Source organism: Nyctereutes procyonoides, unplaced genomic scaffold (genome assembly GCF_905146905.1).
Source record: "Nyctereutes procyonoides isolate TBG_1078 unplaced genomic scaffold, NYPRO_anot_genome, whole genome shotgun sequence".
NCBI lineage: Eukaryota > Metazoa > Chordata > Mammalia > Carnivora > Canidae > Nyctereutes > Nyctereutes procyonoides.
The window spans coordinates 20,943,423-20,958,634 of NW_026575041.1; the positions used below are offsets into that span (position 1 = coordinate 20,943,423).

The window sequence follows — 15,212 nt, forward strand, 5'->3', positions numbered from 1 at the left end:
GGCAGGTGAGTAAGGAGATTGTAAACACCTAGTGAGACAAATCAGTCCTGTTGACTTTATTTCCCAGGTGATACTAGGTTTTGACAAAAGAATATTGTCCTTATACTTCATTGACATATGGCCTAGTGACAGTGAAATAGGAATAGAAAAAAGAGGGGGATCCCTAGGTGGCGCAGCAGTTTGGTGCCTGCCTTTGGCCCAGGGCGCGATCCTGGAGACCCGGGATCGAATCCCACATCGGGCTCCCGGTGCATGGAGCCTGCTTCTCCCTCTGCCTATGTCTCTGCCTCTCTCTCTTTCTCTCTCCCTGACTATCAGAAATAAATAAAAATTAAAAAAAAATAGTAAAAAGAAATAGTGTCCTATCAAACGTGTTACTATGCTCATCTTTTTATTCTGGTCTTAATATTGACTCAGGCTTAATTCTGCATTCCCATCCATCCTCTACACACTTTGTAGGATACTTATTTTTGTTGAGAAAGCCTCTCCACTAAGGCATTCATTGCACTCCTGCATAGTGCCGTTCATCCTGTCTGTGTATCTATGGCCACAACCTGCTCTCACTGGTCACATCTAGTTGCCACTCTTACACATTCATTCTGCACTTGTAAAGAGCTTAGTCTGTGACTGCCAGGGTGCTACCATCATAGAGGTAATAAGGACAGATAAAACAAGGTTCCTGGCAAAACATTTCAACTTTAGTAGCAAAGTTATTTACAACTAAATATGGTGCAAGTTTCTTTATAAATAAATACAGTACAAGATTACATTTCTTGAGTAATCTGCCAGGCTCTTTGCGTGTGTGATCTCACTTAATCCTCTCATCACCTCTGGAGACTTAGATGTCCACGGTCTTCATACAGAGTTTGATCAAAGAAAAGATCTTGCCTGGCAGGATACTTCAGTGTGAGCAATACTGGTCCTGTGGGTAGGGTTTGGGTCAATGAGGGGATGTTGGGGGTAAAGGAGATTCCTAGATGGGAGGATGGGAAGAAGCAAAGGCACAGTGATAGAAGGCGAAGGGCATATTTTAGAAACTTCTGATTGTTCATATTTAGCCAGGAAAGAATGGAACTTGTGTCTCCAAAGGTAGGAAGAATCTTAAATGTCCTGCCAAGGAATAGGGACTGTCTTCCACAGGCCAGTGAAGCCTCAAGAGAGTGTTTCCATGAGAGTTGTGTTAGATTACAGTTACTCTGATCACATCCTGTTGAATGGTTGACAGGAGACAGTGAGAAGATTAATAAAGCGCCACTGGAATCATCTGGGCAGGATGTCAAAAGGGCTTGGACCAAGGAACAAAGTGCTATTTATTTAACCTTCCTGGGTGCATGTGCTATGGATAAGGATAAGATCAGTGAATTATCCCATTTAATCTTCACAACACTGCGACTGATCTGAGACTTGCTCCCATTTTAGAGGTGGGGAAAGTTCTTAAGGAATTGAAGTGGCTCGCTCTGTATCACATAAGCTGCAAGAGGCAGAGCGCCAGGATTTGTCCAATTCTCAGTCATATCCTCGTAGGCTCTGTGGTAAATAACTGGAACAGCTGAAATAGATTAAAGGTGTTGATGGCATAGGAGTGCTAAGACGTGCCGACCTCATTTAGCTGACAGACGAGAAATGAAAGTGCCCTCTGATGCTAGCAGCCAAGGACTGGAGGTGTGTGTGTGGGGGGGTGGGAGGTGGGGATGGGCAACAGACACAAGAACCCAAGAGGAGTTGGCCCTATGGTGAGGGAGGTGCAGGGAGGTGACTTGGCTTAGATGGCTCTTAGGAATGCAGTTCCTGGATGGCATTCTGAGGGGGGATCACCTGCTGCCACCTTCATGCCAACCCTTCATCCCAATGTCCTTTGTTGTCTTAAGTCTTTGTCCTGAAATACCTACAATAGTGTAAAAGCATCTCACCTCTTTTGCCTGCTAGACTTCTCCTGGGTGTTGATGAGCTCTTCCTACAGCTATCCAACTCTCCTATCTCACAATTTGAATAAGAAGTCACCTTGGTGAAATGTTTCATCCCCTGTGGAAGGTTTCTTTTTCCATGCAATGAGCCATTCCTGCCCTACATTTTTAGTTCAACCTGAAAGTGACTAAAATTACACTTTACAGAAAGGAGGAATAAAATACATAAATAGTTACTAACGAACTGACCTCTTCTGATTCTTTACCATTTTGAAAAATTCTTGGTCATTGATTTTTTTATTGTCTGATTGGATCATTCTTTTATCCCAAAAGCCTGTACCAAGTCCTATCTGGTCTAAGAAGCTTCAAATTTTGTTGGGCAGCTGGCATAGAAACCTATTCATGCATTCATTCTCTTGTTAGAACATTGTTCCAGGTTATAAGAAACATACAAATTTCTCTAGACCTTTCAAAAATTGATAAAAGCAGATTCCCTGTTTTAATGTCTACTGATTTCTCCCCACTTTCACCATGTTTACTTCCCCTCTTGCAAGTTTCCTTATCTTTCCTTCTCCCTTATTCTCTCCTTTTCTGGTTTTACTTTAATTAAAAAAAATTTTTTAAAGATTTTATTTATTCATGAGAGACAGAGAGAAAGAGAGAGAGAAGCAGAGACACACAGGCAGAGAGAGATGCAGGGAGCCTGATGTGGGACTCGATCCTGAGACTCCAGGATCATGCCCCGGGCCGAAGGCAGGCGCTAAACCACTGAGCCATCCAGGGTCCCCTCCTTTTCTGTTTTTTAAAAGATTTATCTATTTATTTGAGAGAAAGCAAGCCTGCCCTGCCTGTGAGTGGGGGAGGGGCAGAAGGAGAGGGAGAGAATCCTCAAGCAGCACCCCGCTGGGCACGGAGTCTGACCCAGGGCCCCATCCCAGGACCCTGGGATCTTGAACTGAGTTGAAATCAAAGAGTCAGATGTTTAACCAACAGAGCTAAACATCCCTCTGCTTTTCTGTTTTATGAATAAACTTTTGAGAGGCTGTCCTCCAGAATCCATGAACCCAGGATGAGCTGGACAGTTCATTAATAGGCTTCTGGGTGTCTATGAACCCCCTGAAAATGGGCACGTCATTGTGGTATATATGTATGTGAAGTTTTCTTGGGACAATGCCTATAACTTTGATCTGACTCTCAAAGCAATTTGTGACTTGTCCCCCGCACCTCAGCTAAAAAGGTCAAGAAACCCTTTCTTTTTGGATCAAGTCTCTGTACTCCAAGTCTGATTTTGATTTTCTGTTACAAAGTCAGAGAAGAGAGAGAGATGTTGCTTTTCTCGGATTAGCAAGACAGGAAAACCCTCTGAGTGTCGTGTGATTAGATCAGTATATACTAACACCTGCAGTTTTGTTTGGTGAATGCATATTAAATTGTGATGGCTGTATCATATCTAATTCTTCACATTCGAGGATAATCTAGAGTGCACATTAAGTACATCTCTTTCCAGGTCACAGAATTGTCAAGTGAAACTTCAAAAGGTGAGACTGTAAAGATGACCATCACTCTGATAATGGAGCTGCCAGCAAGTTCCCCCATATGCATCCAGGTCCTCAATATCATCTTCAAAAAGTGAGGTGCCTTCCCTGTTGTGTTAATTGGGGCAAGTGATGCCTTTCAGTACAAGGCCTGGGTATGACCACTGTCAACCATCCTGTGGGCCACGTGCCAGCTTTCACGTGGTTGTGTGGTGATGCAGTCCCACAGAGCCTCTCACTGGCTCCCGACTCATCATCCAGTGCTCTTTGGGTTGGGACAAAGAACTCAAGATTTGTAATGTCTCAGCAATAGCGGGTTGGGGGATGGGGGTTGGAGTTAGGTGAGGGGCCGGGTCTGTCTTTTCCTGCTCTTCTTTTTCTGTACCCTCTCCCACCATTCCACCCAGACTGAAAAATCAGGTATGTCTGGGTTAGTAAGCCGAAAGATTTCTTATTCTCCTGGCATCATCAGCTGCTCTCTGCTCTGGCCCCACTCTCCGTACCCTGCCACATGAACCCCTGGGTAGAAGTAAGGTGGTGACCACACTTTTCAGAATCCTTCAGACTAACGTGGGGATCACTTGCCTCGGTGTCAGCTCAGGGGCTGTTGGGTAGAACTCCATAAAATACAGATTTCCTAGCTTCTCCGTGGACCTAGTAAAGAGAATTGAAGAGTGGTGCCTGTAATTCACATTTTTTAGCTCTCTTCCCAGGTGACAGGTGGGAATACAAAGGCTTGTAAACCTGTATTTTCCACACCACTGATGTGGACCAGCAAGCTGATATGTTCAAAAACCTTTGACACCAGCCCTTTGCTGAATAACAGCCTCTGGACAGGAGGAGGACAGAGGAGGTTGGGTTTGCTGGGTAGGGCATATACAAGGAATCTCCTCTCCCCCACAGATAAGTTCTTTAATTCCAGTCAGATGTCTTGCTAAGTAGCTTTAGATCATGTATTCGACATGATCAGATATGGAGGCTCAGTGACATTTGGTAGACAAAATCATGCAGTTGTAACCTGTGTTTCTTGACTTACAACACTTCCCCCATACAATGGGCAGACTCAGAGCTGTGATGTGTGCAGTTCCAGAGGTGGCCAGGGTTAGTTGCTGAAGAGGCAGCCAGGCTACGTGGGGAGCTTGAGTAGCCTCATTAGAAACAGCCTCCCCATGTCAATCTACAACTCCCCATATAGTTTTATGGATTTTTGTAATATGTTCAACATGGGTAAAAATTTAGAATTATACTGTTATTAACTGATGTTGATCAAAGATTTAAAAATATATTTATTTGTAGGATCTTTAAAAAGTTGGCCATGTACCAAATTGGACGGAACTTCTATAAGCCTTCTGAGCCCGTGGAAATTCCCCAGCACAAGTAGGTTTCTTTATACTTTCTGTTACCCTGAAATTATTATAATGTGAAGAACATAATTTATGATGCAATATTATACCCTTATGCCTCCTACGAGAGACTGTGTTATGAAAAGTAATGGATTTTTTTAATTTTCAAGTTTTTTATAGAATGGTGAATGTCAGTGTGAAGCTAGCAGCCTGTTTTCTTATATTAGTGTGCTAGATCATTATCATAAATCCTAGAAGGAATTCTGAAACTGAGTTTTCTGTTTATGAAGAGTAACAATGGAAGCAGAATAAGCGGCATTATGTTATACCACAGAGTTGAAACTCTGTTTTCCTGCTGCCAGGGAGTTAGCACAGCCATGATATTGGGTAAGTAAGGGCCAAACAAGTCAGCTAAACTAAACTGGGAAGAATTTCTACTCTAAACTGGGAAGAAGTAGATGCTTCAGGAAAAGTGATCAGTGGTGTCAAAATGGGTTGTTTGTTCTCCATAATACATGGTCAAGCCAAAGACAGAGAGGCAATTGGCACTCCAAAGACAGATATGTAAACAAAGGAAGGAGTGCATAAAAAGTAGAAAATCAGGGGGCAGGCTGTTTAGCCTCCTGCCAGGTAGGGGGGAAATGATGGGGTTTCCATATGTTAAGTCATTGGGTCACAGTGGTGCATATAAAGCATCCATCCATCCTTGTCACTAACCTCCTGACCTGGATGAGAAGTTCTTACAGGTCCAATGTTGTGCTGAGCTGGTTGACACCAGTGTGTATGCTCACCCTAAAGGCTAGCTTAGCATCACCGTGAATGAAGTCCACAGAATAAACTGAAATAATAAAAAGAAAAATTTGCCCTTTCTTTCATGTCCTTTCCATAAGTTTTTCTTATTCAAGACTTTAGTCCATGGTATTCCTAAATGTGGAAAGGGACTGTAGCCTCTGCTACAGTTTCCCTTGTGTGTTTGCACATAATATCATTTAGATTATGTCTTACTCTCAGGAAGTCTATACACTGTCTGAACCATCGAGTGTGTGCTTTTCTGAACCTGGAGGTTTTCATGCTGGGATAGATCACTCTATAAACCTGTCAATCCTACAGCTGTGACTCTCAACCAAGGGCAGTTTTGCCCTCCCCCAGGGCATGTGGCTTTTGGTTATCACAGCCTGGAGACTGCTACTGGCATCTAGCAGGTAGAAGCCAGGAGTGTTTTCAAGCATCCTACCAGGCACAGGATAGCTCCTAACAAAAAATGATCTGGTCCAGAATGTCAGTAGTGCCAAGGTGTAGAAACGCTGCTCTGTGGGAATATATTTATCATAAATATGTTTAAAGACACTCCAGCTAGAAATAAGTAATGTTTTAATCAGCAACTGGAAGAAATCAGAGTAAAGAAAAATTGTTTCATAAAATCTAGAAAATTGGAATGTAAAATCAGCACTTAATAATGATTATTATTTTATGATATGACATTCAAAATATTTACTATTAAATATTTATTTATTTTAGGTTGTCCCTTTGGCCTGGTTTTGCTATTTCTGTGTCACAGTTTGAAAGCAGGCTCCAATTTACTGCTGATGTGAGTTATAAAGTACTCCGGAATGAGACGGTTCTAGAATTCATGACCGGTATCTGCCAGCAAACTGGCATGTCCTGCTTTGCCCAGATGTGTGAAAAACAGCTGCTTGGGCTTATTGTCCTTACAAGGTAAAGGCCTGCATTTAAAATACTTTTCCCCGGGGACTCCTGGGTGGTTCAGCAGTTGAGAGTCTGCCTTTGGCTCAGGGTGTGATCCCCGGTTCAGGATCGAGTCCCACATCAGGCAAGGAGCCTGATCTCCCCTTGCCTGTGTCTCTGCCTCTGTCTCTGTGTCTCTCATGAATGAATAAATAAAATCTTAAAAAAAAATAAAAAACTTTTCCCTAGGGAATGAATTCTTCATGCTCTTTGGGACCAAGAATAGCATCAGAGTGTTGTCCTGAGCACGGTTCAGATCAGTTTACTCACCTGTTTAGACCTGGCCCTTCTCAATTGACTGGGGTTCAGGCTTCCTAGAGTGGCATTGCAGAGGCAGGGGGGTGCGGAGAGGGGGTGCAGGAAGGGGGGAGTACCCTCCACCATCTGACATGGTCCTGCATTATCTCTTGCTGCCCTACCCCCCATGCCCAATAGTCAGCTTCAGTGTCTCTGCCTGGATTTTCCACTTCAAATTTTGACTTTTCAATTTCTACTTCCATGAAGTCCAGCTCAAACCTTACTGCTTTTCTGAAGCCTTCACCTGTCCACTCAGTCAGAAGTAACTCAGTTACCTCCCCTGTGCTGTTCCGGTAGCACATTGCTCATAGCCTCCTCTTTATAGACATTTTATTACATCACAGGAGAGAATATTAGGTCCACGGCTCCTCTTATCTGTAAGAGTATGAGGTCTTTAAGGCTGAGACCTTCCAGTCCCTGGGTTTTTCTAGGTACAATTTGCCTTCATTGCACAGTGAACTGAATTAAACACAGATTACGTTACTTCCTGAGTACCAAAAAGCTCACCAGGTACTGCTGCTAGTCAACAGACAGTTCCTTGAGGGGACATGCTAGCCTTCTCCTATTCTGTTTTGAAATTTCCACTTAAAGTTGTTTCTCTGGGTTATACAGCAAGGAGGTGGGACTTGTAAATTCCCTACTACCCGAGATGAGAAGGCCGCCCTCCGATCCTCCTGTCCTGATTGTCTTGAATTAGCTTATCACGTTCTTCCAGAGTAACCTTGCAAAGCACCATGAGCCCAGGAGCAATATGACAAGGACGTTTCTGTCCTGAGGCTGGGACTGCAAGGGAGGATATTGCAGGTCACACAGTGCTCAGGGGAAACAGAGCTTAGAATGATTTTAGCCAGCCTACTTTGCTGTTTCACTAAGGGCGAGCCCAAGATGGATGGGAGATTGCGTGGGGTACTCAGATTGCATGGTTGATCAGCCTTCTTTGGATGCTTTCCTTTTTTTTTTTTTTTTTTTTTTTAAGATTTGTTTGAGAGAGAAAGTGAGAGAGCTGGGGAGGGGCAGAGGGACATGGAGAGAGAGAATCTCCAAGCCGACTTGACTCCCCAGTGAGTGCAGAGGCTGGGGTGGGGCTCTATCCCAGGCCCCTGAGATCATGACCTGAGCGATATCAGAGTTGGACATTTAACTGACTGAACCACACAAGCGCCCCTTCTTTGGGGTGCTTTTTATCAGAAAAACTATCTGGGAGCTCAAAAACTCTGAATGACACCAGAAGCTCATGGGAAAGTTTTGAGCAGTGCTTCAGGCTTTAAACATGTAAGAATAATTTACCTGAAGTTAGAGTGTCCCTCAGTGAGAAAAGATTGTGGTCTAATGACTTTCTCACCGGTTTTGTTGGAATATGGAGGTTTTCCTGTGTACTGAATGTTCTTCTCAGATGAAAGCTGATAATTAAAAAAAAAAAAAAGACTACTCTTGTATTACTGTTGTCATTGCTGAAATTCTAGAGTCTAATACTTTGAATTATAACTATAGTGAAATAGCCACTTTGTCTTGTATGATTTGGAAGAAGAGTTTAAAGATCCCTTGCATTTCCCAGATACAATAATAAAACCTATCGTATCGATGACATTGACTGGTCGGTGAAGCCCACACACACCTTTCAGAAGCAGGATGGTACTGAGATCACCTACGTGGATTACTATAAACAGGTTGGACTTTTTTCCTTTACTCTCATCTCCCTACCTCTTAGCTTAGAGAGGTCTCTCTGTTCCTTTCCAAATCTAACGAGTCCCCCATGTTGTCAGGCGGAGTCTGTTTCTGACATAATTCTTGGACTTGTCCCTTCTCCTCCCACCTTCCTGGGCTTGGTTCAGACCCTCATCCTGTCTCCTGTGGTCCTTCCTGTCGTCTGAGGCATTTCCCTTCGAAGCATGCTCGAAGCATGCTCGATATCGCCACTTCCCTGCTTAAAGTATTTCAGGGACGCTTTCGAAGCCAAGTCTGAGCTCCTTGAGCTCCTGGGCAGAGCCCTTTTATGATCTGGCCACTCCCTCCCTCTTGAGCCTCCTCTCTCACCACTTTGGTTTTCTTTGTCTGCTCTGCTGTGCTCTCTGTTTGTGGTTCCTTCAGTGAGTTACTCCCCTGTGTGTTCTCGTGCGTGCTACTGCCTCTTCCTGGAAACCCCATCATAGCCAGCCCATCACAGACCACCCTTAAATCCTCAGCTTAGCTGTCAGCTCTTAGGGGCACCCCTTGGCTCTCTCCGCAGGGGCCCCTTCCTGCATTCAGCACCATCACATTATCCTGGACAGGATGTGAATGGTCTGATCTCCCTCCAGAACCTGGAGCTCTTCATCTCTGGATACCCAGGGCTAGCGCAGCAGCCTGCACGCAGCAGGTACTTAGACACTTGCTGATGGAATCTCCTGCTGCCTCCAGGAGCTGGGTTCATTCACCATTATCACCATTAGCTCTGCCCCCACCTTCCTTCCAGAGACTCCTTCTCTTTAATGTACAATCATATTTCAGTCCCCCAAATCTCACAGATGTTTTCAAAACCAAAAACAAACACATAGCAAAAACTCTTCCTTTCTACCCCTTCAAGAAAAGTTGTTTTTTTTTTTTTCCTCCTTAGCTGATTTCTCTGGAGGCTTATCTTCATTGGCTCCAAGCACCTCTTCTTCCTCCCTAGTCTGGCACCTGGTCTGCTACTATGGAAATAGCTCTCTAAAGGTCAAATTCAGGGGCGCCTGGGTAGCTCAGTGGTTGAGCATCTGCCTTTGGCTCAGGGCGTGATCCTGGGGTCCTGGGATCCAGTCCCATATCGGGCTCCCTGCAGGGAGCCTGCTTCTCCATCTGCCTGTGTCTCTGCCTTTCTCTGTGTGTCTCTCATGAGTAAATAAATAAAATATTTTTTTAAAAAATAGAGGTCCAATTCAGCTACCATCCTTATCCTGATGGGCTTTTGGTGGCACTGGACACGAGGGATCACTCCCCCCTGGCTGGAGTGGCTGTCTTCCTAGACTCCGCTGTGGAAGGGCGGCACATCCTGGGGGCCCTCTGCCAGGTTTTGTCGTTGGTCTCAGCCTACCTAGATGTTTCCCCCTTCTTTTCCCCGCAGATGTTAAATGCATTTCACCATGATTCCCTGGCTAGGATCTTATCTTCTTACCTCGAGACCTTGCAAATGGAATTTTTTGGCCTTGCCTTCATTCCTGAGTTACATACTCATCTGTTTTCAGACCACATTTGCATAAATGACCAGCAGGCATTTCAGATTAACATCCTTCCTAGTGAATCCATTGTCTTTCCCACTCCCCTTTCTCCTTGGGAATTTAGCCCCTTGCTTCCGTCCTCTTCTTTACCCTCACCTGCTCATTCAATTGTGGCCAACAGGAGTCCTGCCTCCTTTATCCTTGGCCTCTCCCTGGAACCCAGCCCTATTACAGCTGCATTAATGCAGGACACTTCACGGATTCCCGTCTGGGGGATTTTGGTTACCTCGTTATGGTGTCCTTGCCTCAGCTGTCTTCAGTATGACCTGTCATCCTCACTGCCACCAGTGAGATCTTCCTGAAATGCTGCCCAGAAAGATGGTTAAGGGCATTAGCTATGGAATATGGTAGTCCTGGCACTGGACAAGGTCACTGTGTGACCTTGAATTGTAGCAAGTCACTACACTTGGAGTGTCCTATGTAGAGGGGAGTCGCTGATCTGCCATTCCGGTGCGGCGCAAGCATTGGATGATGTAACCATGCCCACAGAGCTTTAGCCCGGTACCTGCACATGCGAGCACTGGATAAGTAGATGGTGGAGACCCTGCCCTTCTTTCCCCACCTCCTCTTCCTCATCTCTAGCATCACACACTCTGACCCCATCTCATCTTTTAGCCTCATCTGTCACCACCTTGCTGCCAGGTGGCCCATGCTGTCACCCCATCCACTCACTGTCGCCAAACGTTTCTCAGCCTTTGTTCACGTTTGCTAGACATCTGCACAAATCCACACTGCATCTTTTCCCTTCACCACCAGCTACATCCCCAGCTCCAAAGTCAAATGTCACCTTACTTGTGAAATCCTCTCTGACCTTGCTTCATGTCACATGCACAGAAGAGCTGGCTGTTCTATTCTCTGAGTTCCTGTTCTACACATCACACATTGCTTCTAGAATGTCTTCCTTGTAGAATAAGGATGGTATTTGGTTAACCCGTGATGAATAGTGCCCGCCAAGGCATCTTATGCACAATGTGCTCCATACATGTTTGTTTATTAAACACCAAGTTTGTTGAATATTTGGATTTCTTTCCTGCGTGAGTAAATGTGTTCTTTGAACAGAGGTATTTTTATGACCTGTGACATTCTAAAAGGGGAATCGTGGTAAAATCCCATTCACTTTCTTTGTAATGAATTGAGGTTCACTGCATATTTATTGTAATTAGGGAGAAAAAGAAATTGTGCCAATTCTAGAATGGCTTCCTCTCTGTCCCATGGAAGGAATGTGAAATTTCTATGTTGTCCACTCTCACAGTGAACATCTTGATATTGACCTTTATATGTCCCTATTTCTTAAATTTTCTTTATTTATTCACGAGAGACACAGAGAGAGGCAGAGACACAGGCAGACGGAGAAGCAGGCTCCCTGAGGGGAGCCTTATGCGGGACTCAATCCAAGGATCCCAGGATCATGCCCAGAGCCAAAGGCGGATGCTCAACCACTGAGCCATACAGGTGTCCCTGTATGTCCCTATTTTATCTTATGAAAAACACTTTCAAATACTAAGAAAATTAGCTCAAGGGAGAGAGTAAAGTTTGCCTTATGACACAGCTTAGGGGGCAGAATACTTGACCATGTCCCAGGTAAATACAATTCCCTCTTCCTGGAATGTGCCCCAGCTTTGCTACCTGGGACTCTTTATACTCTTGTATTTTCTTCAAGGTTGCTGTCGTGGACTCTGCCTCCTTCATGAAGCCTTCCCTGATTTACCAGCCATAAATTGTTTCACTGCCACCACCATACCACCCCCCCCACCTCCCTCTCGTCCACACAGTACTAAATGGTGTAACAAGCAGAGGTTCCCAAGTCTCAAAGGATAAATCCCGGCTGTGCTGATCTTCATTTATGGGACCTTGGGAAAGTCATTTAGTTCCTCGTGGGTTTCCTCATCTGTGGAGGGGTTGATGATAGTATCTGTCCCATAGGTTTGTTGTCAAGATTAAATGAGGAAAGATACCAGTGCCTAGCATATCATTATTGGTGCTTCTTATCTACTTTGCTTTGTAGTAGTGTAGTTACACGTAAGGTAGGGACAGTGCCTTCCATCTTTGCATCCACTGCAGTTTCGGGAACATAACAAGCACGAATTGCTGTACTAAATTAATTGTGTACTGAATTAATGAATCATATATAAAAACTCTCCTTCTATGAAGGCTTCCCCAACCTGGAGTATTAGTTGCAACCAGCACTTCAAATTGCAATTTCCTGAATTGTTTTTTTATTTTAATGACTTGAAGTCCTTATTGAATAGAGAAACTCTCGCTTCTCACTTCCTTAATTATAATTATTGATGTCCGCATCACACAGTGCTCAGACATTTTGTAAATTTTAATTCCAGTTGTTGTGCCATTAGCATTGAGTAAATTATACTGGAAATGAGTGTTAATTGGAATCTTTGCTGTTGGAAAGTAAATGGACTTTTGGCAAGGTGAGAATGTTGAAATTCAAGTTTAGGAAGGGGACAAGGGATGGGATAGGAATGAACAGATGTGGAGGACTAGACGCCTTGCTAGTGGTTTATGTCCAATACCTCTGAGCTACTGTTCACCTCATTTCACTTTTCCCCAGTGTCAGAGTCCAATTAAGTAGAAGAGCCAAGGATCGGATTTACATTTGTCAGATTTCAAAGCTGCTTCCCTATAACATCATGCTATCCTGGAAATTAGGGACGGTCATGGTTTTTTGGGAAATCTGGAGTTGACTCAGTATAACTCTTGCATAGATATTTTCAGAATGGGTATAGATGCTCAGAGCCATCAGTTAGTTATACATGGAACAGTTGGCCTTGGTCATCAATAGTGGCACGAATAGCTGGCACGAAGTCAGCTCCAGTGGGGCCATTGCACTGTGTACAAAGCCAGCTGGAGGCTATTTGGACTCTGGATAAAGCAAGGAAATAATATTTTTTTTCCTTTTTAAACAGTGTTACATTGTAAAGGCTAATAATGAAAATCAATAATTAAAAACTGACCATGAGAAATGAAAGATGAGCCCTGGGAAGGAAGTGGAAATGAGTGGGTAACCATAGGGATTGGTAGGGATTTTTGTTCTTTATTAGGAAGAATTGTTTTTCTATTCATTTTGGGATTAGCTTGTGGCCTATAAACAAGGATGCTCATTTTACAGTGTTTCCATATTAACTTTTCCCTCATTAATCTTGCATTCTCTAGCAATATGATATTACTTTATCTGACCTAAACCAGCCAGTGCTTGTTAGTCTGCTGAAAAGTAAGAGAAATGACAATACTGAGGCTCGGATGGCCCACCTGATACCCGAGCTCTGCTTTATAACAGGTAATGTTTATGCTTTCTACTCCGTCAGACCCCAGGCTCCTGCAGTGGGCAGAACCTGCAGCTCACTGAGTGCCAGAGCATTCATTTAACCCATGGAGGGTGCGCCCGTTAAGTGATGTGTTGACAGAGAAAGTGGGAGGATAGAATGCCCTTTGGGAATTGCTTGGCATAGTAAGAGTTACATGTTTTCTTTATCTCATGCATCTCATTGTTACTTCGACATAAAATAGGCCCCCAGATATTTGCCTAAAACCAAGATTCTTTTTTATGTGCACAATTCACTTTTTTATTTATGTATTTCAAACCACTAAATTGAAGTAATGATTGACATGTCAAAAGCTGTACCAGGTGGCTCACTTGGTTAGGGATCCAACTCTTGGTATCGGGTCAGGTTAAGATCTCAGAGTTGTGAGTTGGAGCCCCGTGTTGGGCTCCATGCTGAGTGTGGAGCCTACTTAGTAAAAAAAAAATAATAATAATCTAATAAAATCTGTACATATTTAATGAATACAACTGGATGAGTTTGAGGTATTAAGTGTATATTTTGAAAACCATCATCACCATCAAGGTCTTAGACCTATCCTTCACTTCCCAAAATTTCTTACTTCCCCAATTATTATTACTATTATTTTGACATGCACTATTTTATTTAACTTCTGTGTAATCTTTGAAAGTCCCTATGATTTAGGTATAATTACTATTCTCTCCATTTTATAGTTGAGGGAACCGAAGTTAGTAGGTTGCTGTAAGTCCTATGCCTTTTAATAGACAGAATCTAGGATTTTTAAAAAAGATTTTATTTATTCATTTGAAAGAGTGAGTGAGAGAGAGAGAGCAATGAAATGGGGAGGGGCAAAAGGAGAGGGAGAAGTAGACTCCCTGCGGAGCAGGGAGCCTGATGTGGGGCTGGATCCTGGAACTCCAGAATCTTGACCTGAGCTGAAGGGCAGAGGCTTGCCTGACTGAGCCAACCAAGTATCCCAGAGTTTAGGATTTAAATTTTTACCTGTCCAAAATCAGATCTTAATTTCTTTTTTATAGTACCTCTCATCCCAGTATAAGAGAGGGGATTCTAGGGAGTCAGTTAAGCTTGGAACCAGAAACCTTACCAGTGGTATTATATAACTAGAGAGTGAGCTAAAAGGGGATAGCCAAAGAACCTGTTTGAGTTACCTTATTTGGGAAAAACTCTGGAGGTGCTAGTAATTTAATAAGAGATAAGTTCTCAAAGTTAAGCTTTCCTATTTTCTAATCCAGGAATAGCTTACAAATGGTAACACCATGTGTACTGTTACCTCAGGCCTTTGCATTAGCTATTCCCTGTGTGTCAATATTATTTTTTAAGATTTATTTATCGTTTTAATACCAGTATAATTAACATACAATGTTATATTAGTTTCAGGTGCACAATGTAAAGATTCCACAATTCTGTACATTACTCGGTGCTCAGCAAGATTAGTGTACTCTTAATCCCCTTCACCTATTTCACCCATTCCTCCACCTACCTCCCCTCTTGCAACCCCCAGTTTGTTCTTTATATTTTGGAGTCTATCCTTTGTTTCTTTTTTTCTTTCTTCATTTTTTTTTTGTTTCTTAAATTCTACATATGAGTGAAATCATATGGTATTTGTTTTTCTCAGTCTGACTTAATTCACTTGGCATTACATAGTCTAGATCCATCCATGTTGTTATAGGTGGAAATATTTCATTCTTTTTATGGCTGAATAATATTCCATTGTGTATATACATACACATATACATATGCATATACACATACATATACACATGCGTATACATACATATACACATACCATATCCTCTTTATCCTTTCATTTATTAATGGACACTGAGTTGCTTCCATA

The 15,212-nt window shown here is 43.1% G+C and overlaps 1 protein-coding gene across 1 annotated transcript in view; it reads left to right on the top strand.

Annotated features, from left to right (window-relative positions):
- The window catches only part of PIWIL4 (piwi like RNA-mediated gene silencing 4), a 46,464-nt gene that overhangs the window by 8,838 nt on the left and 22,414 nt on the right, over positions 1 to 15,212 (top strand). The window contains exons 5-9 of the mRNA XM_055320302.1: positions 3,412 to 3,533; positions 4,736 to 4,816; positions 6,301 to 6,498; positions 8,381 to 8,492; positions 13,227 to 13,350. Of these exons, the coding sequence (XP_055176277.1) occupies positions 3,412 to 3,533; positions 4,736 to 4,816; positions 6,301 to 6,498; positions 8,381 to 8,492; positions 13,227 to 13,350 (637 nt within the window). The remainder of the gene's footprint in view (positions 1 to 3,411; positions 3,534 to 4,735; positions 4,817 to 6,300; positions 6,499 to 8,380; positions 8,493 to 13,226; positions 13,351 to 15,212) is intronic.